The 26,548-nt window shown below is 55.0% G+C and overlaps 2 protein-coding genes across 8 annotated transcripts in view; both read left to right on the top strand.

The window, feature by feature from the left end:
- Window positions 1-13,126, top strand: part of HMCN2 (hemicentin 2) — a 172,512-nt gene extending 159,386 nt beyond the window's left edge. For 4 of the 6 annotated variants that reach the window (XM_027966283.2, XM_042245526.1, XM_042245524.1 and 1 more), the window contains 12 exons: window positions 2,363-2,512; window positions 4,282-4,419; window positions 4,537-4,658; window positions 5,010-5,247; window positions 5,366-5,428; window positions 5,541-5,663; window positions 6,337-6,471; window positions 7,928-8,056; window positions 8,409-8,726; window positions 9,853-9,972; window positions 10,813-10,939; window positions 12,296-13,126. In XM_027966283.2, the coding sequence (XP_027822084.2) occupies window positions 2,363-2,512; window positions 4,282-4,419; window positions 4,537-4,658; window positions 5,010-5,247; window positions 5,366-5,428; window positions 5,541-5,663; window positions 6,337-6,471; window positions 7,928-8,056; window positions 8,409-8,726; window positions 9,853-9,972; window positions 10,813-10,939; window positions 12,296-12,641 (2,009 nt within the window). In that variant the 3' untranslated portion in view covers window positions 12,642-13,126. The remainder of the gene's footprint in view (window positions 1-2,362; window positions 2,513-4,281; window positions 4,420-4,536; window positions 4,659-5,009; window positions 5,248-5,365; window positions 5,429-5,540; window positions 5,664-6,336; window positions 6,472-7,927; window positions 8,057-8,408; window positions 8,727-9,852; window positions 9,973-10,812; window positions 10,940-12,295) is intronic. The other 2 variants (XM_042245527.1, XM_042245525.1) reach the window with 2 other exon arrangements.
- Window positions 13,127-24,322: 11,196 nt separating this feature from the next.
- Window positions 24,323-26,548, top strand: part of ASS1 (argininosuccinate synthase 1) — a 52,138-nt gene continuing 49,912 nt past the window's right edge. Inside the window, exon 1 of one of the 2 annotated variants that reach the window (XM_042245529.1) lies at window positions 24,323-24,422. In XM_042245529.1, the coding sequence (XP_042101463.1) occupies window positions 24,419-24,422 (4 nt within the window). In that variant the 5' untranslated portion in view covers window positions 24,323-24,418. Of the gene's footprint in view, window positions 24,423-25,138; window positions 25,177-26,548 lie in introns of those variants that run through there. The other variant, XM_027966282.2, reaches the window with a different exon arrangement.

The raw sequence follows: 26,548 nt of genomic DNA, 5'->3' as shown, positions 1-26,548 counted from the left end.
AGAGAAGTCCCTGGTGACAGTCTTTAGACCTCCTTGGTTGTAGAAGCGTCACTTCGGTCTCTGCCTCCAGGATCACATGGCATTCCTCCTGTGCTCATGTCTGTCTTAAAATTCCCCTTTATATAAGGATCCCAGTCATATCAGATTCAGAGAAGGCAATGGCACCCCACTCCAGTACTCTTGCCTGGAAAATCCCATGGACAGAGGAGCCTGGTGGGCTGCAGTCCCTGGGGTAGCAAAGAGTCGGACACAGCTGGTCAACTTCACTTTCACTTTTCACTTTCATGCATTGGAGAAGGAAATAGCAACCCACTCCAGTGTTCTTGCCTGGAGAATCCCAGGGACGGGGGAGCCTGGTGGGCTGCCATCTCTGGGGTCGCACAGAGTTGGACACGACTGAAGCGACTTAGCAGCAGCAGCAGCATATCAGATTAGGGCCCACTTTCCTGACCTCATGTTAACTTGGTTCCCTCTATATAGACCCTATCTTCAGATAAGGTCACACGCTCAGGTACTGAGGATTAGGACTTCAACACATTCTTTTAGGAGGACACAGTTCAATCCATAACAGCTTCCTTACTTTTTTAATGGAAACAACTAATTTTTATTATTATATTAACTCATGTATGTTAACCGTAGAAGGGCCAGAAAATTTTTTTTGATCCATGAAGATAAAAATAGTGATCAATTATCTCTGGTCATTCAGTTATCAGAAATAGCTCAGGTAATTATTGGGGGTGTATATTTGTACCCTTTTCTCTGAATGTAAAGATATACTTTTTTTTTTCTTTTTACAAATGAGTTCAAATGTACAAGTTGTGTTTACCACCTGCCATCTTTCTTACTCTATTAAGGACAATATTCCGTGACCGTAAGCCTAGTCCATACCTTCTGTGATGGTTTCATATCATTTCATAGGAACGTTTTTATTTTTAATAAAAAAACAATGTTTTTGGCTGCACCACAGGGCAGTGAGATCTTCCTTGATCAGGGATTGAACCCGTGCTGCCCGAGTTGGGAGTGCTGTCTTAACCCCAGGACCACCAGGGAAGTCCCATAGCAACATTTTTAAAACGTAATTGCTGTTGGCTTCATTAAACAAGCAACAGGTTTTTCTTTTCCAGTTTCCCCTCTGAAAACCATCCTGTAGTGCACATCTCTGTGTGCTGGCCTGAATATTTCTATAGGATACACTCCTTCCAGCGACATTGCTAGGTAAAAGATGTCCAAAGGCTTTGAGGCCCGCTACCCCTCTCCAGGATGGGGGGAGCATCCTGGCCTTGTGGGGCACAAGAAGCTGCTGACTCACCCCGCATCTGAGAAAGTAGACAGGGGCTTGTCATCCCTGGCCTCCAGTTTCGGTCCCCTTCTACAGCTGCCAGGGCCGTACTGCTGCCGTTTTACCTGCTGCTCCCAATTCCTTCCTTGCCCCCTTATTGCAAGGCCAGGGTTAGGTTCATGGCCTTTCCCCTATTTCCCGATAAACCCCAGAGCTGTGGATATTGACAGCAGACATCCCAGATGGGCATCAAATCTCATCAAACCCCAGCAGGCAATGGCACTGCTTCCTGGAATCCAAAATCAAACCAGCCCCCTGATTTACCCACTTAGGATCTTGGCAGTTGAGTGTTTTATGTTATTTTTTCAACAGATCATTGGCAATTTCTTGCTAATTTCCCCTGAGGGCTGGTGAGCAGAGAGTCAGACTAGCTTCTGTTCTCTTGCCCCCTGGAATGCCATCTGTCCAGACGAGACAGCTGGCCCATTAGGCAGAGGAAGCACCCCCCTGTGCCCCTACCGTCCATTTGATTAGTGTTCAAGAGCATCTGCTAGCAGACTGCCTGGCGGCTGCCAGAACCCCAGCCCACCCCAGCGGGGCCAGCGGCAGGGTGGCTGGAGCCAGTGTACTGATGGAATGGGAGGTGTTCAGGTTAGTTCCTGGCTCGGTGCCCTGCCTCTCCACCCTGGCTCCTCCAGGGTGTCAGCCACCCCACCGCCCATCACCTGGCATTTTAGAACCCAACAGGTATTTGGCACGTCTGTGGTCCCACCTCCTCATTTTATAGAGGAACCAACTCCAGTGTGGCATGGGAGCCCGACTTGCCCAGCTTTTCAAGAAGGTGTTGGAATGAGAAGCTGGTGCCTTCTCTGCGAGGGCCTCCTCTTAAATGCCCCCCGTCCCGTCCCTCTCAAAGCCGGGATCCCCTAGGGATTCACCACCCTCGAGCTGCGTGTCCTTGAGCAGTTCCTGCCTCTCTCTGAGCCTCAGTTTACTCCTTCAGGAAAATGGACAACAGCGCTTGTGTAGCGTTGAGGGCACAGAGGCGGATAGTGTCCCTCTTGTTCTCTTCCTTCCTCACAGGAGAGCCCCGGGGGAGCCGGGGCAGCATGATCGGGGTGATCAACGGCCAGAAATTTGGCGCAGCCGTCCTCAACACCAGCGTGCAACAGGAGGCACGTTCTGGGGTCACCACCATCCGCAGCAGCATCAGCCACATCCCCACGAGTGTCGGTAAGTCGGGGCCAGAGGATCCTCTGACTCCAGCTGAATCCAAACCAAAGTGGGTGGAAGTGCAGACCACTTCCTCCCCACCCCACAGCCCCCAACCAAACAAAATAACTGCATTTAAAATCAGCCCGAGGGGGACTTGCCTGGTGGCCCAGTGGCTAAAACTCTATGCCCTTCAATGCAAGGGCCCGGGGTTCGATCCCTGGTCAGGGAACTAGGTCCTGGATGCTGCAACTAAGACCTGGAGCAGCCAGATACATTTTTTTTTTAAAATCAGCCTGACAGAGTGTGAAATGACCAGGTTTATATGAATGCAGGGTCAGATCGTGACTTTTTGCCCCATTGATTGCCGTGGGAGGTTTCCTCCACTGTTAAGGCAAGAGCTGCCAGGGAAGCCAAGGGGTCATCGTAAGGAGGAAGGGATTCGGGATGGAGGGGACAGACGTGGGGAACGTAGAGAATGAAGTTATCTAGAAGGCCTGGAGATTCAGGAAATGTCCACTCTCAAACAGGTTCACAAAATAGTGTGTTCTAAGCAAATGGGCTTCCCAGGTGGTGCTAGTGCGAAGACCCCACCTTCCAAGGCAGGAGATGTAAGAGACGCAGGTTCTGCCCCTGGGTCGGGAAGACCCCCTGAAGGAGGGCAGAGCAACCCACTCCAGTATTCCTGCCCGGGAAATCCCACAGACAGGAGGCTGGCGGTTACAGCCAATAGTGTCACAAAGAGTGGGGCATGACTAAAGCAACTTAACACACGTGCACACAGATGGGATGTTCTGGAGAGACATTATAAACACTGCTGTAACAGACCCTACCATCTCACCCAGCCCAGGGCCTCCTACATCCCCTCATGGGGGTCCAGAGCAGGGAGAGGGTCATGCTGAAAGGGGTTTTGCTACAAGCAGCCCCTCCCGCCCTGCTCTTGACCACAGACTGCGTCAGCCCTGGCTGGGGGGAATGGGGCGGAGCTGCAGGGGGTCACTCCAGGCTGCCTTCGGTAGAGAGTGAGTGAGACACTGCCCAGATGCAGCTGCTTTTCTTCCAGCTGCGGAGCATGAGCCGTGGAGAAGCCTCTGGCCCCAGGCCAGGCGCTCAGGCTCTGTTTAGTGGAAGCAGAGACACAGAGGCCAAGAAGGTTCTGCTCCCAGGCATGCGGGTCCAGCTAGCTCCCTTGAACGTCAACCCTCTTGCGCCTCTTCTGAACCAGCAGTTTGGCCGAGAAGCTGGACGATCCCTGGCCCTAAGCCAGCAGGGTTCCCCCTTCCCCCAGTCCCAGATCCCACCTGCGCCAAGGGGAGGCTGAGCTTCATGAGAGATCTGAGAATCCTTGTCCAGGACTTTTTTCTTTTTTTCCTCCTTTTTCCAAGTCTGTGGTTTAGAACAATCCTGTGTCTCCCAGGCTGTTATGGAAGGTGTCTACCAGTTAGGAGACTTGGTTAATTTTCAGCTTGGTCCAGCATGTATACTGTGATGGTCTATACAGTTCTGGGCTCTGTGGTGACCCAGTAGCCCTCAGTATTTATTGAATTCAGTTGGATACTAAATGGATTTCTCTGCATAAATATATTTTGCTAATTTTCACAATTAGTCCATGAAGTAGATATTGTCTTCACCACTTCCCATGTTCTGACCCAGGTAATCACAAGGCTGGGCCCGGGCGGTGGTGGGGAAGAGACAAATCTCTCCTACTGGGGCAATAGGGAGCCACAGAGGGACCTTGAGCGGGAGAGCAGCTGCCCTTAGGATCCGGCCTGTGTGTCCACCCCATCCAGGGCCTCTGATGAGGGTGCTCGTGGTTACCATCGCCCCCATCTACTGGGCCCTGGCCAGAGAGATTGGAGATGCCCTGAATGGCCACTCCCTGACGGGGGGCAGCTTCCAGCAGGAGTCATATGTGGAATTTGCCACAGGTAAGCGGGGGGCTGTGGGGGTGGTCTTCCCCGAGGTGGGCCAGGTGGGGCTGAGGTCCGAGCCCTGGGCTTCTGCCCCACGGTGACTCCAGCCTCGGGGGGTTGGGTGGGTTGCAGGGGAGCTGCTCACTATGACCCAGGTGGCCCGGGGCCTGGATCCCAACGGCCTCCTGCTCCTCGACGTGGCGGTCAATGGCGTCGTCCCCGAGAGCCTAGCGGATGCAGACCTGCAAGTGCAGGTTGTAGGGGGGCGGGGGGCGGCCCTGGGGTGTGCAGGTGGAGGGGGAGAGAGAGGGCGGGAGGCCCTGTCCCTATGCCCCCCACCCCCGCCACTGTCGCCCGCAAGCAGCCAAGCCCACTTTCCTTCCTGGACCCCCAGCAAGGGCTGGGCCTGGCCTGGCTGGACTTAGGGAGGACCACCCCCCAGAGGGAGGACGCTCTGGGTTCAGCTTCCCCGAGAGCCCGAGGGAGCCCAGCTGGTTGGAAGCAGAGCTGAAAGGCCCACGCCCCCAGTCGGGGACTGAGGATCCCTCACCCCTTGGAAGTTGGTACCCTGATGTCCTCGTCTCCCCACCCCCCACCCCGCCCAGGACTTCCAGGAGCGCTATGTGCAGACGGGGCCCGGCCGGCTCTTCGTGGGCTCCACGCAGAGCTTCCTGCAGGACAGCCTCCGCTCCTTCCTGCGCTGCAACCACAGCATCCGGTACAGCGTGGCCCAGGGCCCCCAGCCCCAGCTGGTGCAGCACCTGCGGGCCTCCGCTATCAGCTCGGCCTTCGACCCCGAGGCCGAGGCCCTGCGCTTCCAGCTCTCCACAGCCCTGCAAGCTGGTGAGGCCCGGGCTGTCTCCCCAGCTCCCACGGCCCCAGCCAGGGCCCCCAGATGAGCCTGGGCCATCTCTTGCCAGGGGCCCGCGTGAACTCAGGGCCTGTCCCCTTTGCCTTGCAGAAGAGAATGAGGTTGGCTGCCCAGAGGGCTTTGAGCTGGACGCCCAGGGAGAGTTCTGTGTGGGTGAGCACACTCCCCGCCCCGGCATGGATGAGGGAGGCCTCCTGGCCTAGGAGGGGCGAGCTGGCGGGAGGGCCTGGGAGCACAGACTGCCAGACCCCTCCCCTCCCCGCAGACAGGGACGAGTGCTCCGACGGCCCCCGGCCCTGCTCTCACTCCTGCCGCAATGCCCCCGGCCGCTTCTCCTGCTCCTGCCCGGCTGGCTTCACCCTGGCCAGGGACGAAAGGACCTGCAGAGGTGAGCGGGCCCCTGGGGGGAGAGGCTCAGTGGGCACCTGGCCCAAATGCACACAAGGAGATTTCAGGCTTGGACCCTGGGCCAGGGAGCACACCCCTCAGGGAATGTGAGCTACGGGGTCCCAATGCCCTGTTCTCATGGAAAACTTGCTGTTTTGAGGGCCTCGGAGCAGGGAGGCTCAAGTACTTGGGGGTAAGGGGGCTCCTCAAAGACATACACATGCTCACCGCATGCACACCCCCTGAGAAGCCTTCCCGGCCCTCAGCGGGCATTTTCAGTCAACTGGAAGAGAGCTGACACCCACCTGTCCCCTCGTGTTCTACCTGCCCCCCCTTTATCAAAGTTGCTGGACAACAAAGCTGACCGTGAGCTGCAGTCTAGACACTGATACCCCGCCTGTGTCTTCCATCCCACCAGTGGGGCCTGGCACTGCCGGGTGTCTGCTTTGGGGCACCCAAAGGGCACTGTCTGCAGCCTCACTTCAGACGCCACAGGCCAAGGCCCAGGGCCCCTCAGGGTGGGCTCTGTGCTCCTGGGGGTGTTGAGAAAATGGCCAGCGCTAGCAGGAGGGGCGGGGACCTTCGTGCCAGGGGTGTCTGGGCCTGGGGGGACAAAGCCTGTGTAGGTGGGCTGGGCCTGGGGACAAGTGTTCATGCACCCCGCCCGCCCCCAGATGTGGATGAGTGTGCGTGGGAGGCCGACCTCTGCCAAGAGGATCAGCGCTGTGTGAACCTGCTGGGGTCCTACCACTGCCTGCCCGACTGTAGGCCTGGCTTCCGGGTGGCCGCCGATGGAGCCAGCTGTGAAGGTGATCAGGGCAGGGGGCTGAACTGTCCTGCTCCTGGAAGCCCAGTGGTTGCCAGGGCGCACCAGAGGGCCTGTCGTGTGTCACTCGAACACTGGGCCTTCAGGGAAGCTGGAAGTCTTGGCAGAAGGAACCCAGAGAGGCTGGGGAGGAAGCCTGAGCTGGGCACAGGAGGTCCATGTACCCTTGGCAAGTACCCTTCTCCTTTCTAGGCCCCAGGTTTGTTATCTGTCTGCCTGATGAAGGGGGGCCAGGTCAGGGATGGCAAACACAGGTTACCTCTGCTACCATCTCCCCTCATGGGTCACGGTCCAGCCTCTGCAGCCTTCTTAACACAGCTTCTTCAGCTACAGTGACTACAGCAGCTGCCCTTCGAGATGAAACCTAGGTGCCAGCCCTGGATATGTGACTTCTAGGGTCCTTCCTGCCCTAGCATTCTAGGCTTTCATGATGCTGGGTCCTTGGGCTTCTCTGGTGGCTCAGACAGTAGAAGCATCTGCCTGCAATGCTGGAGACCCATGTTCAATCTCTGGGTCTGGAAGATCCCCTGGAGAAGGAAATGGCAACCCACTCCAGTACTCTTGCCTGGAAAATGGGGCCTACAGTCCATGGGGCCACAGAGTCAGACACAACTGAGCGACTTCACTTTCTTTCTTTCTGGTTCCTCCGAGAGAGGCCATCAGTGAGTGGGGAGAGTGTGGTCAATTTGGACTCAGAAGAGGCAGTCGCTCCATTTCGGTGACTGTAGGACTCCTCTGCCTCCTGTCTTCTTCCTGCACTCCCTTCCTTCTTTCTCACCATATTCCAAGCTCTGCCCATACACCAGGGTCCTAAACCCTTCACATGCACGAGCCAGTTTTCTCCCCATGACTCCAGGAAGGAGTCCTGTCGTGACCTCTTTTTACAGATGAGGAAACTGAGGCTCAGGGAGGGGATGTTCCTGACGCAAGGATCAAGAGACATGGCAGAGTTCAGTCCAAACTTGGGGCTCTGCCTCCAAAAGCGTTAAGCCACTCAGTCATGTCTGACTCTTTGTGACCCCCATGGACTGTAGCCGGCCCACCAGGCAATAGGATTTCCCGGGCAAAAATACTGGAGTGGGCTGCCATTGCTTTCTCCAGGGGATCTTGCCCACCCAGGGATTGAACCTGGGTCTCCTGCATTGCAGGCAGATTCTTCACTGTCGGAGCTGCCAGGGATGCCCCGTGCCTCCAAAGCCCACCTTTTAAGCCCCTTCCTTCCTTTGAGCCCATACCCTTCTTATCCTCCAAACCTGGTGTAATTAAAAGTAGTGGCTGCAAAGGCTGGCATCCCACCTGCTGGCACTGAAGGTGAAGAAGGAGACAGGGATGAGGCTCAGAACCTGAGAGGCACGATGTGCCCTGGGGGAGGGGCTCTGGGCTCAGCAACCCTCCCTCCCGGCCCCCAACCCGGCCCACCCTTGCTCCTGCCTTTCCAGATGTGGACGAGTGTCTGGAGCAGACGGATGAGTGTCACTACAACCAGATTTGTGAGAACATCCCAGGCGGGCACCGCTGCAGCTGCCCTAGGGGCTACCGGGTCCAGGGCCCTGGCCTGCCCTGCCTAGGTACGGGGAGAGCCACCCCCTCGCTGGGACCCTGGTCGGCACCCCCACCTCACAGGCAGGGAGCCGTCATAACAAGGATGACACTTGAGTTCAGTGAATAGAGATAGGAGCCAAAACCAATTGTGCGCCCAGCACATGCCCAATCTGGGCTTCGCCTGCTGTTTCCCACCCCCTGCCCAGCAAGGTCACCTTCTAGTGCCCCGAGAGGTTCCCATCTCCCCCAGTCCCGAGCCCCAGACCCCACGGTCCCTCAATGGGTCCCTCAACACTCCTCCCTTCAGCCTCCAGGCTCATTCTTGGCAAAGCTTCTCTGAGACCCACCCACCTCTCACCTGGCCCTGCTCCCCTCCAGATATCAACGAGTGCCTGCAGCTGCCCGGGCCCTGTGCCTACCAGTGCCACAACCTCCAGGGCAGCTACCGCTGCCTGTGCCCGCCAGGCCAGACTCTCCTCCGCGACGGCAAGACTTGTAGCCCGCTGGAGCGCAGTGAACCAAACGTGACCACCGTCAGCCACCGGGACCCCCTGGTGGACTGGCTGCGGGCCCGTGCCCCCAAGCCTGGGGGGTCCTACCACGCCTGGGTCTCCCTCCGACCGGGCCCCAGAGCCCTGAGCATGGGCCGGGCCTGGTGCCCGCCCGGCTTCATCCGGCAGAACGGCGTCTGCACAGGTAAGACTGAACCCCGCGGGACACACCCTGCTATGCTGTCTCAGGCCCCCAGGCTGGGCGTGTGGGCACCACGCCCGTGTTCAGAAACCCAGGGTTCACAGGCAAGTAGAATGGGCGATGCAGGCAGACGCTGCCCCCTCACTACGTGGTTTCTCGGAACCCCGGCTGTGCCAATGGGCAGGGGGTTTCCAAAGTGGGTGGAGCGTTTTCCAAACCTTTTGAAGGACTACTTTACCGTACCTTGTGGCTCAGCTGGTAAAGAATCCACCTGCAATATAGGAGACCTGGGTTTGACCCCTGGGTTGGGAAGATCCCCTGGAGAAGGGAAAGGCTACCCACTCCAGTATTCCGGGCTGGAGAATTCCATGGATGTATAGTCCATGGGGTCGCAAAGAGTCGGACACGACTGAGCGACTTTCACATTCGCATTACCCAGAGGGAAGGCAAGTGTTCCCAGGAACCCACTTGGAGGAACCCTCTTCCGGTGCGCAGAGGTGCAGCAGTCAGGGAGGGAAGGAGAATGGTCCAGGTTGACCTGAGAAGGTCAGCAGGGACTGGGGGGTGCTTGAGAGTCACGCAGGTCGAGGGCCCTTGTGTGGAGGCAGGCTGGCACTGGGCAACAGACAGAGGAAGGGGGAGGTAGCTTGGAAGGCAGGTGCATTTCAGTATCGCTGCCTGGACAGAACCGTCTGTCCTGGGAGCACTATCTGCCCCCCACCCCCACCCCATGGCTTGGTGCACATGGAGCCCAAGGACTCTCCCAACCTCCCCATCCAGCCTTGGGTGGGGCATGAAAGTGAAGTGGCTCTGTCCTGTATGACTCTTTGCAACCCCATGGACTGTAGCCTACCAGGCTCCTCCGTCCAAGGGACTTTCCAGGCAAGAATACTGGAGTGGGTTGCCGTTCCTTCTCCAGGAGATTTTCTGGACCCAGGGACTGAACCCGGGTCTCCCACACTGTAGGCGGATGCTTTACCATGTCTGAGCCACCAGGGAGGGGCACGGCAGGGAGCAGGGGATCTCCCTGGCTTGTCCCGAGCCTGGCGGTGGGCAGGCGTGCGGCCACCTGGGCATTCGTGACTCAGTGTTTCTCTGCCTGCACCCCCCTACCCCGCCCCGGGGCCAGACCTGGATGAGTGCCGTGTGAAGAACCTGTGCCAACACTCCTGCCGAAACACAGAGGGCAGCTACCAGTGCCTCTGCCCCGCAGGCTACCGCCTCCTCCCCAGCGGAAAGAACTGCCAGGGTGAGCAGGAAGGGGCGTCTCTCACCCAGGCTGCTCTCTCCAGTCCCCTCTCAACCATCCCCTGTGATGGAGGGGCAGGGAAGGGGTACGTGCTGCCCCCCACCCAGGTGGCCAGAGCCACAGCGGGACCCACACTCCCAGCGGGAGCTAAGAAGTTGTTGCGGACAGGCTCTGAACGCAGCTGGGCTGTGTGTCCCTGGACAACTGACTTCATCTCTCTGTGTCTCGGCCTCCTGGCGAGGTGGGGCTCACACGGCCCCTCCAATAAATGTCTGGAGGAGGAAGGTGGGCACAGAGCCCATGCTCAGCAAGGCGGCTGCTGATGGGAGTAGAAGGGAAGCCCTCTAAGCCACAGGCCAGCACATTTCCCCTAAGGTGCTCTGCAGCGGGTCAAGCTGCCGCTTCTCTATAAAGCAGGAACCCCCGTGTCTGCCTCACCAGTTGCCATGCCTCACTCTACTGTGGGGGTCACCGAATGGCCTCTGAGAGCGTGGAGCTCCTACGGGGATGGGGAGGCAGAGAAGGATCACTGGCCGTGGCCTCTCGGGGTCCTAGGGCAGTCATCGTCTCCCTCAGCCTTTCTACGCCAGCTCCAGGCTCGGCGGCCCCAGAGTGCCCACCTGGGGAGAAGGGGAGGTACCAGGGGCCTGCCAGCTGGGCTGTCACAGTGTCAGGCTGGCTGGGGACCGGGCAAGGGGCTGCCCACCTCGCTGTCCTCTGAGGGCATCGCTCTCCCACCTAACCCGCCCCTCCCCACCACACCTCCTGGCTCCTGCCTTGGGCTCTTTCCCCTTCGCCCCATGTCTTCACCCTGCTCTCCTCACCCACCTGCCTGCCCAGACATCAACGAGTGTGAGGAGGACGGCATCGAGTGCGGGCCTGGCCAGATGTGCTTCAACACCCGTGGCAGCTACCAGTGTGTGGACACACCATGTCCTGCCACCTACCGGCAGGGCTCCAGCCCCGGGTAAGGGCTGAGCCGGTTGGGGGTGGGGGGGTGGGGGCAGATGGTCTGCCAAGAGCTGGGCAGCTCTGGCTCCTGGAGAGCCCAACTCCTCCTTCTCCAGGAAGGCCCTGTCTCGGGCCAGAGGGTCAACCCTGCCAGAACTCCTGGGCGGGGCTCCTAAGCTCAGGGGCAACATGCCATCAAGAAAAGCACTCTTCGCGCAGCTGTTTGGGATGTAAACTCACTTGAACCGTTATCGTTTCCTGCACAGCACTGCGCCCGCTAAGCACGGAGCGCAGGGAAAGGCCAGAGCCAGGAGAGAACTGGGAGGCAGGGGTGCTGGGGCATGGACACACAGAGACACGTGGGAACACGTGAGTCCACTCAGGAAAGCGGACACAGGAACACACACGCAGGCGCATAAACTCCACCCAGAACCCCACGCAAAACCCGAGGACTCAAACACACACAGCCACACAAACACAAAACATGTTCCCTCCAGGTCTCTCACTGTGGCTACAGATACTCATAAGGATGCACAGACGAAGGGGCCTTGGCTGGCAGGAGCTGCAGCCGTCAGGGCAAGGATTTTGGGTGGTGACCTGCCCGGGGCTCTATGAATCATGAAGCCTAACTGAGCAACTTCACTTTCACTTTTCACTTTCATGCATTGGAGAAGGAAACGGCAACCCACTCCAGTGTTCTTGTCTGGAGAATCCCAGGGAGGGGGGAGCCTGGTGGGCTGCTGTCTATGGGGTCGCACAGAGTTGGACACGACTGAAGCGACTTAGCAGGAGCAGCAGGCTGAGGCTTGCAGCAGGGTGGGCGAGACAGAGTGGGTGCCCTTGGCAAGGCTGAACCCCCTTGGGGGTGATGAGGGTTTAGTCGCTAAGTCATGTCCGATTCCTTGCGAGCCCATGGACTGTAGCCACCAGGCTCCACTGTCCATGGGTTTCTCTAGGCAAGAATACTGGAGTGGGTTGCCATTTCCTTCTCCAGGGGATATTCCCCAGCCAGGGATCAAACCCTGGTCTCCCGCATTGCAAGCAGATTCTTTACCAATTGAGCTACGAGAGAAGCCCCCCTTACCCCGCTGCAAATGCAAAGCCAGTTCTGGGGTTCCGGAGTGCCCAGAGGGCTTATCACTGATGGGGGACCTGTTCTGGTGGGAAAGGGCAGGTCTCTGGTTTCTTGAGGCCTCAGTTTGCTGCTCTCTAAAATGGGCTAACAGTGCCGCTTGTAGAGGCATGGGGCGCGCGAGGTGGTGGTCGGGCAGCTCACAGCTGCACTGCGGGAGTTGGGGGTGGAGTCTGCTTTATGCGGGCGGCGGGGCACGCCAACGGCAACCCGGAGTCGGTCGGTCTGTCTGTCCCGCAGGACGTGCTTCCGGCGCTGCTCACAGGACTGCAGTTCGGGCGGCCCCTCCACGCTGCAGTACAAGCTGCTGCCGCTGCCCCTGGGCGTGCGCGCCCTCCACGACGTGGCCCGCCTGGCCGCCTTCTCCGAGGCCGGCATCCCAGCCAACCGCACGGAGCTCAGCGTGCTCGAGCCCGACCCGCGCAGCCCCTTCGCGCTGCGCCGGCTGCGCGCCGGACATGGCGCGGTCTACACCCGCCGCGCGCTCACCCGCGCCGGCCTCTACCGGCTCACCGTGCGCGCCGCGGCGCCGCGCCACCAGAGCGTCTTCGTCCTGCTCATCGCCGTGTCCCCCTACCCCTACTGAGGGCCGCGGCAGGGGCAGCGACTTCCGGGGATGGGGACAGAGAGGACCGGACCCCGCCCCGCCTCCCCCGCCACCCAGGTGGTGCCCTTGCCCATGCCACCAGCTGTGGCAAGCGACGTCATCTCCTGTCCTCGTGCGTCAGCGAGACCTTCAGCAAACACGCCTCGGCGCGGCAGCCTTGACCCTAGGACAGCGAGGATCCGAGCTCGCCTAGCTTCCTCCTCCATGGGGGTGGAGCCCAGCAGGCAGGTGACAAACGCTGTCCTTAGGTGGCGAAGACAGCAGGCAGCTGGAGTGAATGAAGCCTGATTGGCTTCTGCGGTCTTTCCGCAAGCCCCAGGGGACCCCGGGCCGGGACGCAGTGCCCGGAGACACTTGAGGGGGGCGGGGGCCACAGCCGCTGTCCGCCCCCCACCCCCATACCTGGCATTGTCATCCTGAAGCGCCTGTGTGTATGGAAACCATAAAAACGTCCGTGTTTACCAGTTTGGTTTCTTCCTCCAGTTATTTTGCTTTGGTAAGGAGGGGCTTTGGGACGGAGACCACCACCCTTTAGGTCCTGGTGGTTCAGTCCCCTGGTGAGATGGGGCTAACACGGCCCTCCCAGTCAATGGAGCCCAGGCTCCTTATGGATAGGGTGGCCCTGGCACCTTTCTGGGCGCACTTTCCTCAGCCAAAAATACGAAAATATGAGAGTGCCCTCAACCCAGGGCTGTGGGGATAATTAAATGTAGAAGGAGATGTATCACACAGACAGCAGCTATCCCTGGTAGCAAAGAGTAATTCTTAATTTAAAATAATTGCTAATTGTATTTGAGGAATGGACTATTTCCTGCCATAGCAGTAAACATGGATGTCAGCCCTCCAATGTGAGCTGGCGAGCCCCAAGGAAGCTCAGGATGTGAAAAACACAGGAAGCTGACCCCAGGTGGCTGAGGTGCCTTTGAAAGGACTGAGTTCAGTGAGCCTTGCATCCTCTCATACACAGAAAAGCACTCCATTCCTTAACTTGGGACATCTGGTTTCCTTTAACAGTAGTCTTTTAATGTTCAGCATACCTGCCCTTTGTTGCAAAACTTCTGTATAACCTGGCTCCTACCCTCGCCTCCTCCGAGCAGTTTTCTCAGGCTAACTTGAGATGCTGCCTCCCAGGCTTGAAGTCCTAAGAGTTGCCACTGAATAAAACATAACTTTCAACTTTCAGGCTGTAAATACTTTTAAGTCGACGTATTTAATGAATTAATTACATTTGATCATTTCATCATCCACTAGAGAGTCATTAGGTCCTACTTATGTGCCAGACAGTGAACGTAAAATTCCTGTGCTCGTGAAGCTTATGTTCTCATGGCAAAGGTTTATAGACGGCAAGGAAATGAAGAGTGAAACGTGTATTTGTCAGTTAGCGAGGGTGCTGGGGAGAAAAACTCAGCTGGGAAGGTGGGGGTTCAGGGGGCAATTTTTAATAGGCCATCAGGGTAGGCCTCACTGAGTAGGTGGCGTTGGAGCAGAGACCCAAGGAAGGTGAGGGAGACAGCGGTGCAGAAGTCGGCAGAAGGGCATTCTGGCAGAGGGAACGAGAAATACCAGGGTGTCCCCCCACCCCAGGTGGAAGGATGCTGCTGCTCGGCGGGAGGGGTGGGGGGCTGTGGAGTACGATCAGAAACCAAAGAGGGCGAGGTACACTCTGGGGGCCTGTGGGGCCCCTGTAGGGGTCTTGGCTTCCATGGGGTGAGCTGGTGAGGGACACGATTGGAATGTCTGTGTTTGTATGGACCTGTCTCCAGTGAGCAGGGAGAGGATTCGTCAGAAGCCCAGCAATGCTGTTCCTCAAGCTCCCCGCTCCCTGCCTTCCTGCCCGGGCTGCCCGCAGCCCCCTGCTCAGCGATCGCCTGTGCCAGCTGCCCCTAAACACAGCCTCTGGCAGAAAGGCTGTTTCTCTTCCACATGCTTCTGAAGAGGATGGGTCCTTTGTTGTGTGACACTGACCTCCTCCTTAGCATCCCCAGCCTCTCATCTGGGCAACAAGAAAAGCAGAGTTATTTCCCACTAAGGGATGCATGGAGATAAGACTTCATAAACAGAGCCCTTCCAGCTGGGCTGGGGTGAACAGAGGAGCCGCTGTGTGCATTTTATAGGTGGAGAAAAGGACACTCAGAGGGAACAGGGTCCAGTCCCTTGCCTGATAGGTGACTGGTTAGTGGTTAGACTGGGACTCCCACCAACAGCCCCAACTGAATCTTCCCCAGGGTGCTCCCAATTTCAAAGTTTGCTTCTTTTGAACCAGGCTTCCCTGATGGCTGAAGATGGTAAAGAATCAGCCTGCAATGCAGGAGACCCGGGTTCAGTCCCTTGGTTGGAAAGATGCCCTGGAGAAGAATACCACCTACTCCAGTATTCTTGCCAGGAGAGTTCCATGTACAGAGGAGGCTGGTGGGCACAGTCCGTGGGATCTCAAAGAGTCGGACACAACTGAGCAACTAACCCTTCATCTTCTCTTAAACTGGGGGTCTGTGAGCATCTTCAGTAAAGGACCATATAGAGAATCATTTTTCCTTTGGGAAAACATTAAACTTCTCCCCTGGCCATAGCCCTGCAAACGCAGTCCCAGTCAACACACAGAGGAGTGACTGGCTTCCAATAACACTTCATTTGTGTTTTAAGTTCGGTTCAGTTCAGTCGCTCAGTCGTGTCTGACTCTTTGTGACCCCATGGACTGCAGCATGTTAGGTTCCCCTGTCCATCACCCACTCCCGGAGCCTACTCAAATTCATGTCCATCACGTTGGTGATACCATCCAACCGTCTCATCCTCTGTCGTCCCCTTCTCGTCCCACCTTCAATCTTTCCCAGCATCAGGGTCTTTTCTAATGAGTTGGTTCTTCACATCAGGTGGCCAAAGTATTGGAGTTTCAGCTTCAGCATCAGTCCTTCCAAAGAATATTCAGGACTGATTTCCTTTAGGATGGACTGGTTGGATCTCCTTGCAGTTCAAGGGACTCTCAAGAGTCTTCTCCAACGCCACAGTTCAAAAGCATCAATTCTTGGGCACTCAGCTTTCTTTATAGTCCAACTCTCACATCCATACATGACCACTGGAAAAACCATAACTTTGACTAGACAGACCTTTGTTGGCAATGTCTCTGCTTTTTAATATACTGTCTAGGTTTTAAAGTTCATGCAATTTTCATGTGTTACAGAACAGTCTTTTTTTTTTTTTTTTTTTAAGCCATTTACAAATGCAAAAACCATTCTTAGCCTGCAGGCTTCATGAGAACAAATAGGTACCATAGTTCACTAATTGCTGGCTTAAAGCACAGAAGTTGCCAATGGTGGAATTTCAGGCTGGGTTGATGAGAGAGTCCAGGGAGGAGGGAAGAAAGGAGGGAGGAGCTTCCCAGTTCCTCCTCATACCCGCTTTGTCCAGGGCCCACCTGTAAAGACTATCCTTGGACTGAACAACCTTTTTTCGTGCAACCCTAGGGCACATGGGTCACAACTTGAGCCCTGCCCTTTGCTGGGCTGTTAATATTTTATGGAGTCAGGGACTTTGCCGCTCATGAAGGGGTCAATCCTGGGGATGTGGCATTGAGTGGTGAGAATTGCTGCTCTCTCCTGCCTCCTCACCCCAGACTCACACTGGCCCTTCGTGTTTGTCAAAGTATTTGTTGACTGTTCAGTGCCCTATAGACCCGAGTTTATTTAATTCTCCCAGGAACTCCAGCGATTGAAAAAAAAAAAAAAGTAGTATGTCTATTTCACAGATGAAGGAAGGGAGGCTCAGAGAAGGTGAGCCACTTGGCCAAGCTCACACAGCACGCAGGGGAAGAGAAGGACTCAACGCAGCCTCCAGGCTCCCCTGCCTCCAGTCTCCGAGGAAGGAGGGTGGGAAGGAGAGGGCAGGCCCGAAGCAGGATGAAGAGGAGAGACATCAGCAGCTCCAGACCTGAGGAGCCGCCACAGCAGGGTGTGTTCTGTTGACCTCCCACCCCTGTCTCCTATCCCCTACCCTGGTTCCACCTTCTCTTAAATTTCCCATCTGAAACTTGGAAACAGAGGCAGGTCAGAGGGAGCGATTGCTCCAAGTCTACCCCAGCCAGGGGCAGACTCGGCCTGGAATCCAGGCTGTGATGCTGAGTCCTGTGCTTCCCACTCCACCCTCATCCACAGGATGATCGCCAAGGGGAGGAGGTGCCTCCCAAGGGAGCTCAGCTGGCCCCAGAGGGGTGTTTCCACTCTGCTTTTCCAGCTGCTGCTGCCATTGGCCAAAGCCACGTCCAGCTGCCCGGCCTCCGGCTGCTGCCTGACCTCTGAGGCTGTTCTGAACCATCCGGGGTGGAAAACAGCCTTGCAGGTCACTCATTAAACTCCCTGATGCAGCTTTTCCAAGAAACCACTCCGGACTCCGTGTTCTCTCTAGGTGAGGACAGGCAAACCGGGGTCCAGCCCAGAGGGCACTTCCTGTTCCTGGGGCCAGTGCCCAGATCTGGACGGCAGCAAAGTGGCTTCTGGTGCCAACCATGAGACGGTCGCAGGGTGCAAGGTTGGGGTCTCTACACACCCAAGCTCCTCCATGAGCTGCACATGCAGAGCTCTCCCATCTCAGAGGAGAGATGGGGGACAAGAAGGACCTACTCTATGGTCACAAGCTGCATCTATGTTTATAGGTTCTCGGGGGATTTAACAAGATCACGTCCATTGAGCGTGCCCTTCAGTTCGGACAACAGACCTCAACAGTCAGAGCTGACCCTTAGAAAAGTCACCTTGGCTGCAATGTGGAAGGTGCATTAGAGCAGGCGGTGAGCCTAGGCAGGATGCCAGGCGAGGTGTCTCCTGCGGAGGTAGAGGTGCAAAGGGATGGTGATCTAAGGCAACAGCAGTGAGGAGACTCCTCTGGGGGTCCTGGGGTTAAGAATCTACCTGGCAACGCAGGGGACTCGGGTTTGATCCCTGGTCAGGGCACTAATATCCTACATGCCGGAGGCTGCTGAACCCAAGCCACAGCCAGAGAGTCTGTGCGTCACAACCAGAGAGTCTGTGCGTCACAATGAAAGATCTCACGTGATGCAGTGAAGATCTGAGTGCCACGCTAAGACCAGATGCAGCCAGACAAATAAATAAATATTGAAAACAAAACAAAACAGTGGGGAGGGGGAGAAGCGATCAGAGCCCCCATGCTCCTGCATTTTGTCACTGGAGACTTTAGGTGTCTACCAGGTGCCAGCGTGAGAGACGGCATATGACAAGGGACCACCTGGTGGGAGGAAGGGAAGGGTCAGAGAAGCAGCCCCAAGGAACAGTGTGTGTGCAAAGACCATAAAACAAGGAACCGCTTGGTGTGTTGAAGACACCTAAAGCAGGCCAGTGCTGCTGGAGTGTGGTGGGTGAGGGCAGAAAAGGAAGTACAGGGTGCTAGATTTTATCCTAAGAGGGATGGGGGCCCATCAGAGTCTTTTTAGAAATCATTTTAATTCATTAGTATTTTTTTTCTTAAAAATAAACTTTATTAGGATATTAATAGAATTATTTGGGGAATGCAAGTTTGCTTTAACATCTGAAAATCAATGTAATTTACCACATTTACAGAATAAAGAGAAAATTATATGATCATCTCAATAGATGTCAAAAAAAATATTTTGACAAAATTCAATACCCACTCATGACAAAAACAGAAAAGTGAATTTTTTCACCTGTGGAAAATATCTAATAAACACCTACAATTAACATCATACTTAATGGTGAATGACTGAATGAATGACCCCCTAAGATCATGAACAAGTGAAGGATATCAACTCAGACCAATTCTATTCAACACTGTGCTAGGGTCCTCACCGTTGGAATAAGGCAAGAAAAAAAGGCACAAAGAAAACAGAGGGGAAAAGTACAACTGTCTCTGTTCACAGTCAACATTATTGTCCGCATAGAAAACCCTAAGGTATTTACAAAAGTCTACTAAAATTAATCAGCAAATTTAGCAAGGTTGCAGGAGACAAATCCAATATACAAAAATCAGTTGTATTTCTCTACATTAGCAACAATCAATTGGAAGATAAAATTTTAAACATCACTTACAATAGTATCAAAAACCTTAAAATACTTAGAAACAAATTTAATGAATGAAGCAAGACCCACACACTGAAAACTATAAAACATGCTCAGACATCTGAGTCAAGATGGATCTGTTAGCACTCCGGTTGAAAATGAGGACTTTTGTACCACCCGTCAGAGATGCCCCAACCTGTCAGGCATTAGTTACTCTTCTCTAAATGAAAGACTTGGGCATTTGCCTGAGAATAGACTTCCACCTGGCAAGTCATCCAAGGTGCCCAATAAAATATCCATCTCAGAGCTGGGCTCTGGAGCAGCCATACCTGTGGCCCCAAGAAGCTCTGTCTCCTGCTCCAGATTCCAGCCGCTCCTCATGACAGCCACACATTCTTTCCCAAATGGAGCATGTCCACACTCACCTAGTCCATTTACAATACCTCATCAGCAGCAGGGATCCTTTTCATTTTAAATTAATTTTATTGGAATATAGTTGCTTTACAATGTTGTATTAGTTCCTGCTGTACTGAGAAGCGAAGCAGTTGTGTATACATATAACTCTTTTTTTAGATTTCCTTCCCATTTAGGTCCCCACAGAGCATTGAGTAGAGTTTCCTGTGCGGTACAGTAGGTTCTCATTAGTTATCTACTTTTCACATAGCAGTGTGTATATATGGGGGCTTCCCTGATAGCTCAGTTGGTAAAGAATTCACCTTCAATGCAGGAGACCCCGGTTCGATTCCTGGGTCAGGAAGATCCTCTGGAGAAGGGATAGAGTACCCACTCTAGTATTCTTGGGCCTCTTTTGTGGCTCAGCAGGTAAAGAATCCGCCTGCAATATGTATATATGGCACCTATACGCATTGTATATATGTATATATGGCAATCCTAATCTCCCAATTCATCCCACCCCCTCCAAATTCATCCCACCCCTCACTTCCCCCTTGGTAACCGTAAGTTTGTTCGCTACCTCTGCGACTCGATTTCTGCTTTGCAGATAAGGTCATCCATATCATTTTTCTAGATTCCACATGTAAGTGGTATTAACGATATTTGCTTTTCTGACTTACTTCATTCTGTATGACAATCTCTAGATCCATCCACGTCTCTGCAGATGCCACTGTTTTGTTCCTTTCTGTCGCTGAGTACTATTCCGTTGTATGTATGGACCACGTCTCCCTCATCCTTTTTTCTGCTGATGGACCTTTAGGTTGCTTCCATGTCCTGACTGCTGTAAAGAGTGCTGCAGTGAATGTCGGAGTGCGTGCATCCTTTCGAATTCTGGTTTTCTCTGGATATAAGCCCAGGAGTGGAATGCTTGGGTCATACGATGGCTCTATTTTTAGTTTTTTAAGGAACGTCCACATTGTTCTCCGCAGTAGATGTGCTAGGCTTAGTTGCTTAGTTGTTCAGCCGTGTCCGACTCTTTGCAACCCCATGGACTGTAGCCCTCGAGGCTCCTCTGTCCGTGGGATTCTCCAAGCAAGAATACTGGGGTGAATTGCCATGCCCTCCTCTAGGGGATCTTCCCAACCCTGGAATTGAACCAGGGTCTCCTGCATTGCAGGTGGATTCTTCACCAGCTGAGTTACCAGGGAAGGCTGTAACAATTTACATTCCCATCAACAGTGTAGGAGGATTCCCTTTTCTCCACACTCTCTCCAGCATTTATTGTTTGTAGGTTTTTGATAATGGCCATTCTCATCAGTGTGAGGTGACACCTCATTGTAGTTGTGATCAACAGAAATATAGATCAGTGGAACAGGGTAGAAAGTCCAGAGATGAATGCATACACCTATGGCCACCTAATCTCTGACCAAGGAGGCAAGAATATACAATGGGGAAAATATGGTCTCTTCAATAAGTGGTGCTGGGAAAACTGGACAGCTACATGTAAAAGAATGAAATTAGAACATTTCCTAACACCACACACAAAAATGAACTCAAAATGGATTAAAGACCTAAATGTAAGGCCAGATACCAGGAAACTCTTAGAGGAATACATAATGGCAGAAGTCAGAGCAACATCTTTTTTTGACCCGCTGCCTAGAGTAATGAAAATAAAAGCAAAAATAAACAAATGGGACCTAATTAAACTTAAAAGCTTTTGCACAGCAAAGGAAACCATAATAAGATGAAAAGAAAAGCCTCAGAACAACAGGAGAAAATATCTGCAAACAAAGCAACTGACAAGAGACTAATGCAAACAGCTCCGGCAGCTCAATATCAAAAAAACACAAACAACCTAATCAAAAGATGGGTGGGAGACCTAAACAGACATTTCTGCAGCGAAGACATACAGATGGTCAACAAACACGAAAAGACGTTCAGCAGGGAAACTTCAGGTCTTCTAGCTCTGGGTCCTACTGGTCTATATCCTTAAAAGATTCTCAACTGAGATTTCACATCAAATAAAGGAACTGTTTTGTGACTCAATGTGTTTCAACATTATCTCAGAGATACACTTCTGGTTTAAAACAAAAACTGAATTCACCACAAGTGAATATCATCTCAAATTGTAGACTGATCTGAGTTTCTTCCTCTTTGCTCGTATAAACAACCACGAATATTTCTGAATAAACAGTTTTAAGGTTTTTTTTTTAAATGTTGGAGAATGTACAAAGATATAAATAAATGGAGAGCTACACCATGATCAAGCATTGAAAAACTCTATATTGTTAAGATGTCCATTCTCCCCCAGCTGATATACAGATTTACTGTAATCCCCAATCATAATCCAAGCAGGCTTTTTACATAAACAGACAAACTGTTTCTATTATTTAAATGGAAACACAAAGGACCTGGAATAGTCAAAGCAGTTTTGAAACAAAATTGGAAGATCTATATTATCTGACTTGCAGTCTTACTGTAAACTTACAGCAATCAAGATGGTATGGTATTGGCATCAGTTCAGTTCAGTTCAGTCGCTCAGTCATGTCTGACTCTTTGCGACCCCATGAATTGCAGCACGCCAGGCCTCCCTGTCCATCACCAACTCCCGGAGTTCACTCAGACTCACGTCCATCGAATCAGTGATGCCATCCAGCCATCTCATCCTCTGTCATCCCCTTCTCCTCCTGCCCCCAATCCCCCCCAGCATCAGAGTCTTTTCCAATGAGTCAACTCTTCGCATGAGGTGGCCAAAGTACTGGAGTTTCAGCTTTAGCATCATTCCTTCCAAAGAACACCCAGGACTGATCTCCTTCAGGATGGACTGGTTGGATCTCCTTGCAGTCCAAGGGACTCTCAAGAGTCTTCTCCAACCCCACAGTTCAAAAGCATCAATTCTCAGCCTTCTTCACAGTCCAACTCTCACATCCATACATGACCACTGGAAAAACCATAGCCTTGACTAGACAGACCTTTGTTGGCAAAGTAATGTCTCTGCTTTTCAATATGCTATCTAGGTTGCTCATAACTTTTCCACATAGATGTGAATAAATAGATGAGTGGCACAGAAGGAATCCAGAAATCGGGCAACACTTATACAGTCAGTTAACTTTCAACAAAGGTGCTAAACACAATTCGATAGGGAAAGGAAATTCTTCAACTAATGTTGCTAGAACAACAGGGAAAAATGAGCCGTCCAAGGTCAGTCTATTCTCACCTTGATCTGCGCCTCTGCGCAGCCATCCACCCAGTGCTCTGAGGGCAGAGCCCCTGCTAGCAGTCGGGCCTCACTTTTCCTCGCAGACGGCTGTGACCTCACCCTTCCTCACAGCACCAGTGCCTATGCATCAGGAAGGGACAGTGCCCTGGGCTGCAGCCGGTTCTGCAGCAGGAGCAAAGGTCCCCACAGTCCTGGGACCAAGACTCCAGCTCCTCTATCAACTCAACTTAAGCCTGAGCTAGAGCAGAGGGTTTGGGCCAGAGCTCCAGACCCCAGATTCCAGTTCTGCTCTGCCACTCACATGCTGTGTGGCCTTGGGGAAGATATCACACTCGGAGCTGCAGGTTCCTGTCTGTAAAATGAGGATGACAATAAAAGTGACTTCATATAGGGTGAAAACCAAGTGAATGTAAGCATAAAAAAGTGCTTAGCTAATTTTTTTATTTTTAAGGGGGACTGCAATGTGGGAGACCTGGGTTTGATCCCCAGGTGGGGAAGATGCCCTGGAGGAGGGAAAGGCTACCCACTCCAGTATTCTGGCCTGGAGAATTCCATGGACTGTACAGTCCATGGGGTCGCAAAGAGTCGGACAGGACTGAGGGATTTCACTTTCACTTTCACTTTTCACTTTCCCTGGAGGTTCAGTGGTTAGGAATCTGCCTTGCAATCGATCTCTGGTCAGGGAATTAAGAACCCACATGGCGCCAGGCAGCTAAGCCTGCATGCCACACCTCGAGAGAAGCCCATGTACTGCAACGAAGATGCTGTGTGCTGCAACTGAAGTCTTAGTTGTATTCGGCCAAATACAAAATTAATCAAAGATTTTTTTTAAAAAGCATCTAGTGAGAACCACGAGGGTTGTGGTTATGGCCCAGGTCCACCCAGACCTCCTCGGGACTGTTAATCTTATTTTCTCTTCTATCCCCTTCCCACCCACCCATCCATCCTAGACTGGAGGGGCTCAGCTCCCACTCCACCCTCTTCCTAAGGTCAGGGTAATGGGGCTTCTCTCTGGGGCCACCATGACTCTGGAGAGTTTGGGAGAACATTAGATCTGGCTGCCTCAGTTTCCCCTCCACTTCCTCTGTAACAGCTCCACGGAGGGGAGCCCCCATCCATCCACACCCTCCCCAATTTTCTTGAGGGGCAGTGACATCTTAGAGGAAGAAACAAGGATGGAGCACAAAGTCAGAGGATGGAGACGTAAAGACAGGCGGGAGGGAGTTCCCTGGTTGCCCAGTGGTTAGGGCTCTGCCCTCCCACTACAGGGGACATGGGTCCCACCCCTGGTCTGGGAGGCAGTAATGAGGAGCCAAGGCACCGCCCAGGGCTCCATGAGCCCTGAGGGTGTGTTGTTTTGTGGTCAGAGGCTCTGTGAGGCCCAGGGGTGGCCCTGTGAATGGGCTAAGGGGACCCAGCCACCACTTCTCTTCCTGCAGGAAGTGACTCAAGTCGCCCCAGTCGCCTAGCCCCACAGAACTCATGGGGGTCACCTGGCCACTACAGCCACTCGTGGGATTTGGGGGCCAGAGGCTGAGGGTGTACAGAGGGCTGCAGCTCTGCTAGTGAGTTGGTCTGATGCTTCCATCCTCCTGAAGGACTCACAGCTACTCAACTGGCTGACGTGCCTGGGTGACCAGATCGGAGCGTAGGGCGGTGGGTAGGGGACTGGCAAGCCGAGGAGCTGAGAGTGACTAAGCCTTCACCCCTCTCTGCCAAGGCTCCCTTTTTCTGGCTGCTCCTTATTTGCAGGAAGGGGCCTGGGACAGGGCAACCTCCTTACCATGACCTCCCCCTCCCCGCCCTACCTCTTTTCCAAGACGGCTGAATGGCTAACCCGGCACAGCTGCTTCAGGGTTCCCACCCCTAGAAGGGTCCAAGGCAGGGAGGACTTGGGAAGCTGCCCTCTGGGGGTCAGTCCTAACCCAGGCATTGCCTTTGACAGGTTGGGACTCGCTGTTTTATTGGGTTGCCGTTCCAGTGATTGATGCTTCAGGGCCTATAAAACCAGACTGAGAAACTCCTGACACAGAACCTTCTGAAGGCCAGACTGGGGTCACAACTCACTGTTTATTTTGCAGGCAAGAAGCTTCGCCTCTGTGAACCTCAATTTTCCCTTCTGCTTAATGGGTGAGCAGTGAGCCAGTCTTTTTTTATCCACTATTTACTGGGTGCGCTCCAGTCAGGTGCCAGGCTCTGGGGAGACAGCCAGGGACCCGCCCTGGACTGAAGGATGAAGCTAGGACCTTGTAGGATCATCCCCTCCACCTCAGTTTTCTCACCAATACAATGGGCTCGGGGCTCGCTGGGGGCTGGAGTGGAGGGAAGGGAGGGAATTGTGGGGTCTGTAGCAAGGCCGCCACTGGACAAAAATGGGCCTGAAACTCACGAGCCTAAGGGATTTTTTGTTTTAATTCCACAACCACCGCGAAGCTCTTGAGCGTTCCCCACCGACCAGGCGGCAAGTCTGGCAGGAGGGGTTGTCACCCTGTCCATTGCGCGGGTTCCAGCCACTGCCGCACCCAGGGGAGCCGCCAGCCCTCGGCCGGGACCGGTCAGAGCCTGCGGCCTGGGCGGAGGACCTGTCGGGAGGAGGAGTGGGCTAGGAGGTGGGATGGGGGGAGGAGGGGCGGGGAGAGGAGGGAAGCGGGAGGCGCGAGGAGGGAGGGACGCGCCTGGCCCCGCCCCGGCCGCAGGTGGCTGCGAACGCTGAGCGGCTCTGCGAGGGGGCCGGGCCCCGGGGGCGGGGCCTGCGCTCACGGTCCCCCGCCTTGTCCCCCGGCCACCGCCGCCCCGGGCCCTGCCCCCGGCCCCGAGCTTATAACCCGGGATGCGCGCCGAAACCCGCCCTGCTCCGCCGACTGCTGCCGCCGCTGGTCGCCCGGTAAGGCGGCCCCCGCCTTCCCACTCCTCAGCCTAGGTCGCCCTCTGCCCGGATCCCTCCGAGGACCAGCGGAGGAGGCGGAGGGGACCGCGCGCCCCCAGCCCCGCCTCCGCTTCGGAGCCGGACGGGAGGGAAGGGGGCGCACGCCCAGACTCCTGTTGCTCGAACGCCGGGCGACCGGATTCCTGGCTCTCTGGGGCCGCGGGGATGGGACCCGGGCGCGAGTCCGGGTCGGGGGCGGGGAGGGGTCGCTGGGGAGCAGGTCGGGTTACTTGTCGCCTTTGCGGGCCGAGGTCATTTCTGGATCTTCTTCCTTCTCGATCCAATTTTCTCTATGCCGCGAACCCCACAAATGGAGAACCTCGGGAACCCGGAGGGTGTCGGCGGGGCGGGGGGTGCGGTTCCCGATCTTGTTTGCCCGCACTCTGACCGCCGTCTCTGTCTCCACTAGAACCTTGGGCCCCTCGCGCGCCCCCCGGGGGCTTGGGCATCTCGGCCCCTCCCACAGCCCCGCCTCAGTTTCCCGGAGCAGGTGGGCTCGGGGGCTCCAGGCAGCCCGCCCCGGGGGGCCTCGGGTGTGGCTGGGCTCCTTCCTCTGCAGGTGCGGGGTGGGGGCGGTCGGTCGCCCGCCTCTGCCTTCTGAAGGGGCTTTGCGTTCTCTGGCCGGTGGGGTCGGCCGCCTCGCCCGGCCGCGGTGCCCGGTTTCCGGCTGGCACCGGACTGTGGGAGGGGCCGCTCCGCAGGAAATGTCAGCCGTCCGGGTGGCTGTTCCCTTTGGCCCCTTGGGCGGCTGCGCCCTCCAGGGAAGGAAAGTCTGAAATGGAGGAAACTCCTCTCCCAACCCGCCAGAGCTCTTCCTGAGGAGGTCCCGTGACCTTAGTGCCCGCCCCCCACCGCCACCTCAGTGTTCCTCTCTGCGAAGTGGGGGCGTCTGCTCCCGACAGCGCCGTCTGGCTGCTCCTCCCGGGCAGGAACAAACCTGTCCTTTCCCCAGGGATGGATCAAATAGGTCCTGGGCTTTGATCCCTCCCCTCCACGCCCAGACGAGGGACAGGAGAGGGCAGGTTTCTGGGCCCCTGCAGACCCCAGCCCTGAAGGCAGGCCCAACTCCAGGACTGGGTGAGGCTTTGGGTCAGCCTCGCAGCTTCGCAAGCTTCAGTTTCTCCGCTCATCGCGGCTGACACAGGTTCAGGGCTCAGGGAACAGTAACAGGGTGCGTACTGTGGGGGGACTTCCCTGGAAGTCCAGTGGTTGAGACCCTGCCTCCACTGCGCGCCTGCTAAGTAGATTCAGTCGTGTCCAACTCTCTGGGACGCTATGGACTTACAGTCTGCCAGGCTCCTCTGTCCGCAGGATTCTCCAGGCAGGAATA

This window comes from Ovis aries, chromosome 3 (assembly GCF_016772045.2).
Source record: "Ovis aries strain OAR_USU_Benz2616 breed Rambouillet chromosome 3, ARS-UI_Ramb_v3.0, whole genome shotgun sequence".
Taxonomy (NCBI): domain Eukaryota; kingdom Metazoa; phylum Chordata; class Mammalia; order Artiodactyla; family Bovidae; genus Ovis; species Ovis aries.
This window is presented reverse-complemented; position numbering and strand designations above follow the sequence as displayed.